At 39.9% G+C, this 4,980-nt stretch overlaps 1 protein-coding gene across 1 annotated transcript; it reads left to right on the top strand.

Moving 5' to 3' along the window:
- The first annotated feature begins 1,098 nt into the window (after positions 1 to 1,098).
- Positions 1,099 to 3,669, top strand: LOC143637111 (uncharacterized). Its single transcript, XM_077104563.1, has 6 exons — positions 1,099 to 1,176; positions 1,283 to 1,354; positions 1,402 to 1,489; positions 2,910 to 3,082; positions 3,340 to 3,484; positions 3,548 to 3,669. Exons 1-6 carry the CDS (start codon positions 1,099 to 1,101, stop codon positions 3,667 to 3,669), a joined length of 678 nt encoding a protein of 225 aa, XP_076960678.1.
- Positions 3,670 to 4,980: the final 1,311 nt, after the last annotated feature.

Raw genomic sequence — 4,980 nt, 5'->3', positions numbered from 1 at the left:
TCAAAAGTGCACGACAGAATATGGGCATTTTCAAGATATGTTTCGACAGCTGAAGATAAATCTTTCGTTTATTGAAGCTTTCCAACACATGCCAAACAATGCGAAATTTTTGAAAGATTTGTTCAAGAGAAAAGATCGGCTAGGAGAGGTTTCATCTATTCTTCTTAGAGGGGATTGTTAGGCGGTAGTGTTGAATCGGGTCCCAGAAAAGTTGTCGGATCCGCGTGTGTTTACGATCCCGTGTATGTTTGGAAGTGATATGGTGAGTCAAGCGTTGGCGGATTTAGGTGCTAGTATTAATCTTATGCCATATTCCTTGTGTGAGAAGTTGGAGTTAGGTGAGCTTACACAGACTCGCATGTTGTTGTCGTTGGCGGACCGTTCGGTTAAATATCCTCGGGGAATTATTGAGGATTTACTAGTTAAAGTGGATAAATTTGTGTTTTTGGTAGATTTTGTGGTACTTGATATGGAGGCCGATGAAAGGGTTCCCATTATTCTTGGTTGTCCATTTTTGCGAACAATGAAAGCTCTTATTGATGTTATTGATGGGAGGATCACGCTTAGGGTTGGTGATGAGAACGTTACTTATGATGTTGCTAAGTCGATGAAGCACTCGGGTGATCAGGATGATTTTAGTGGTCCATGTCATTCGGTTTATTTTCTTAACTCTTTTATTCCTGGTGTTGACACATGTCTTGATTACATATGTGGAGCCGATCTTGTTGGGATGGATGTGGATGAAGAGTTGAAGAGGTAGTGGATAGCGTTTCTTGATTGGCGTAGATTATGGAGGTTAGTGAGGTTATTTGTGAGAAATATGTAGAAAAACGGCTCCGTTAGAATTAAAAGGTTCTTCCGTCACATTTGGAGTATGCTTATCTTGAAGGGGGTTCGAATTTGCCTGTTATTGTTTCTTCCAAGTTGACGGAGGAAGAAAAGTCAAAGTTGATAGAGGTAGTGAAGCTACATAAGGGGGCGATTGCATGGAGACTTTCGGATATTCAAGGTATTAGTTTCGCTTATTGTACCCACCGGATTTTGATGGAAGATGAATATAAACCGGTTGTCCAACCCCTGAGGCGTCTTAACCCAAACATGCAAGAGGTTTTCAAGAAAGAGGTTCTTAAGTTGATGGATGCCGGAATGATCTACCTAATTTCGGATTCTCCATGGGTAAGTTCGACCCAAAGAAAGGGGGTGTGACAGTTGTATGAATGAGAAATATGAACTTATCCCTTCACGTACGGTTACCGGTTGGCGTGTGTGTATTGATTATCAGAAATTGAATGATGCCACTCGGAAGGACCATTTCCCGTTGTCGTTTATTGATCAAATGTCGGACGTCTTGCAGGTAAGCAATTTTATTTTTTTCTTGATGGTTTTTCAGGTTATTTTCAGATTCCAATTGCACAGAAAGACCAACATAAGACAAATTTTATATGGCCGTATGGCACGTTTTCGTATCGTCGCATGTCGTTTGGGTTGTGTAATGCATCGGCCACTTTTCAGTGTTGTATGGTGGCCATCTTTCAGGATATGATAGAGACGTCCATGGAGGTAATTATGGATGATTTTTCGGTTTACGGTAATTCTTTCGATCATTGTTTAGGAAATCTTGAGAGGATGTTGAAAAGGTGCATCGAAACGAAGTTGATGTTGAGTTGGGAAAAGTGTCACTTTATGGTGACGGAAGGGATCGTGTTGGGTCACAAGATTTCAAGAGATGGTATAGAGGTGGATCGGGCGAAGATTGATACAATTAGTAGACTTCATCCACCGACAAGTGTCAAGGCTATACGGAGTTTACTTGGTCATGCGGTTTTTTACTGGCGGTTTATAAAAGACTTTTCAAAAATACCCGCCCAATGACCCGACTATTAGAGAAAGATGTGCCCTTTTTGTTCGATGAAGATTGTTTGAAGGTGTTCAAGTTCTTGAAAAAGCAACTCGTGCCCTATTCTTGTTTCACCTGATTCGAACTTGCCTTTTGAGCTCATGTGCGATGCGAGTGATTATGCAGTTGGGGCGGTTTTGGGGCAAAGGCGTGAGAAACATCTTCACCCAAATTATTATCCAAGAAAGACGTTGAATGATGCCCAAGAGAACTACACCACCACCGAAAAATAACTTTTAGCCATTGTGTTTGCATTTGATAAGTTTCGGTCCTATCTTGTGCTTTGTGTTGCATTTGACAAGTTTTGATCATGCAACTTTGTGTATTCTCTTTCACAAGAAAGACGTGAAGCTTCGTCTTATACGGTGGATTCTTCTACTTTTAGAGATTGACATAGAAATCAAAGACAAGAAGGGGCGGAGAATGTATCGGCTAATCATCTTTCCTGTTTAGAAGATCCAAAAAGAGAAGAGATTTGTGAAGAATAGATTGGAGATAGATTCCCACATGAGTCAATTGATTTTGTTGTGGCCGAAAAGCAAGGTATGCCATGGTTCATGATTTTGCTAATTATTTATCTACTGGAACTATGTTGAAGGGGATAACTACGCAACAAAAGAAGAAGTTTTGCCTGGATGTTGCTCGGTATGTTTGGGATGATCCTTTTCTTTTCAAGATTGGTGGTGACCTAATTCTTAGAAGATGTGTGCCGAAAGAAGAAGGGCTGGATACTTTAAAACATGTTCATGAAGGTTTAACGGGAGGTCATCATGGAGCGCATGCCACGGCCCAGAAGGTATTTGATAGTGGTTTTATTGGTCGTCGGTTGTGAAAGATATTATGGAGTTCGTTAATACGTGTGATGCTTGTCAACGCACCGGTAATATTTCATCTAAGAACGAGATGCCCCAAAACCCCATACAAACACTTGAAATTTTTGATGTTTGGGGCATCGATTTTATGGGACCATTCCCTGTTTCCGGTGATTACAAGAATATTTTATTGGCGATAGATTATGTTTCCAAGTGGGTTGAAGCCCAAGCATTGGCCACCATTGATGCTAGAGTTGTTGTAAAGTTTCTAAAAAAGTTGTTTACTCATTTTGGTACTCCAAGAGCGATTATTAGTGATCGAGGTACTCATTTTTGCAACGCCGTCATGGAGAAGGCATTGGCTCATTATGGAGTTACTCATCGCACCTCTACTGCTTACCATCCTCAAACGAATGGTCAAGTCGAGAATGAAATAGAGGGGTGAAGAGAATTTTAGAGGATAAGGTGGAAATAAGTCGGAAATATTGGTCGGATAAATTGGATGACGCGTTGTGGGCATTCAGAACCGTGTATAAGACACCGTTGGGTACTACACCGTTTATGCTAGTTTACGGTTAAGCATGTCATCTTACCGTTGAGTTAGAGCACCGGGCATTTTGGTCATTGAAGACAATTAATCTTGATCTAACCGAGGCTGCGAGGAAGAGGTATTTTAAAATTCATGAGTTGGAGGAACTTCGTGATGCGGCATATTCTCGATCTTTGGATATCAAGGAAAAGACAAAAGTGTTGCACTATCGACGTTTGAAGGGAGGTAAAGACTTCAATAAAGGTGATAAGGTATTATTATTTAACTCTCGTTTGAAGTTATTTGCAGGTAAACTGAGATCAAAGTGGACGAGACCGTATTTAGTGAAAGAAGTTTTCCCGTATGGAGCGCTGGAGCTAGAGAATCCAGAAAATGGAACATCGTGGAAAGTGAATGGCCATCGTTTATAGCATTATCTTTGAGGGTCGGAGGATTCAACCAAGGTGGAGGAAACTCCCCTCAATCCATCGAAATGAATCATCGAATGGGTTCTTGACTGAAAACTCAAGTGTAGAGTTTGTGTATTTAATCTTATTTTCATTTTTATTTTGCGTTTTAATTTTCTTTGAATCACTAACAATGGTTTTGTAGTTTTGTTTGTGTCGTTGAGTCGTTTCAAGGAATCATCACCATCATGGAGAGAGGATTTGACAAGAATTCACATGTTCCAGTTAAGTTTTGCACGTAAAAATGACATAAAATGGGCATAAAAAGACTTGGTAATTATTTGAAATTTTTCTAAGGCATTTAGGCTTCCAAAATTCGATACTTTCTGGAAAAAACACCTTGACGCATCGCGCGACGAAGTACAAATACCCCCCGCGAGACGCGGGCATGAATGGGCAGCACAGGGGCGCCGCGCAACGCGGTCAGGTGCCCACCCTGGTCGCGCGACTGGGCCGGGTATGCATATATCAGATTTTTTAAAAAAAATTCACCACATTATATCACTTTTACACCATTTTTTCAAAACCCCCTTTCTCCCTCACCCAATACCCACGAACCCTACCCCTTTCTTCACAAAATCCACCATTTTTTCACCCTTTTTCACCAAATTAAACCATAAAATCATCACAATATCATCACATTATCATAACCAACCATAAATTTTAACCTATTCTTCACCATTCAAGTCACTTGCACCACTTCCAAAATTTTGCAACTTTAATCCTTGTTTGTTTCACTCAAATGTATGATTTCTTGTATTCTTGTACTTTTTATGTATTTGTAGTGTTAGTTTTTGCGTTGTTTTGGTTAGTTGGTTGTCGGGTTTGGTTAAAAACTAGTTGTAGGAGTTAGTTTATGGGTGCAGGTTGGTAAGGTTTGGTACAATGGTTCAGTTTGTTGGGTGCGGTTAGTTGAGTTGGAAAATTTTGAAAGACTGTTTCGCGGTTGCGGTTGGGTCAGTTTGGGTTTAACCGAGTGTATCTAGTGTTGGGGTTTAGTTTTGGGATGTTGAACATAAAAATTTTAAAGGTAGAAACGAGGTGGAAAACGGGTTTATTAACTATATATTTTGCCAAATACTGGTTTTCCACTCGTTTTTTACTAAATGTTCGGTTTATTGGCACTTGGGCTTAATTGGGACAATTAAAGTGTCGGGATAAGGTAATGTACATTAAGTCTATGTTGTAATTTCGGGTTTTTCAAACTAAATTTGTCTTTAATTTTGTTTTTCTGTTAGCTTTATTTGTTAAAAAGCCGTTCGTTCGTACTCAATT

Source organism: Bidens hawaiensis, unplaced genomic scaffold, assembly GCF_021521415.1.
Source record: "Bidens hawaiensis isolate Kalapana, Puna unplaced genomic scaffold, B.hawaiensis_p1.1 tig00000602_1, whole genome shotgun sequence".
In the NCBI taxonomy this organism is placed as follows: domain Eukaryota; kingdom Viridiplantae; phylum Streptophyta; class Magnoliopsida; order Asterales; family Asteraceae; genus Bidens; species Bidens hawaiensis.
This window is presented reverse-complemented; position numbering and strand designations above follow the sequence as displayed.

Bases quoted from the DNA above. Each gene is read 5' to 3' on its own strand.
- LOC143637111 (XM_077104563.1), top strand. From the start codon at position 1,099: ATGCAAGAGGTTTTCAAGAAAGAGGTTCTTAAGTTGATGGATGCCGGA. The intron at 1,177-1,282 runs GTAAGTTCGACC...ATTGATTATCAG, and splicing joins TAATTTCGGATTCTCCATGG to AAATTGAATGATGCCACTCG. The intron at 1,490-2,909 runs GTAATGCATCGG...TATTGGCGATAG, and splicing joins TCGCATGTCGTTTGGGTTGT to ATTATGTTTCCAAGTGGGTT.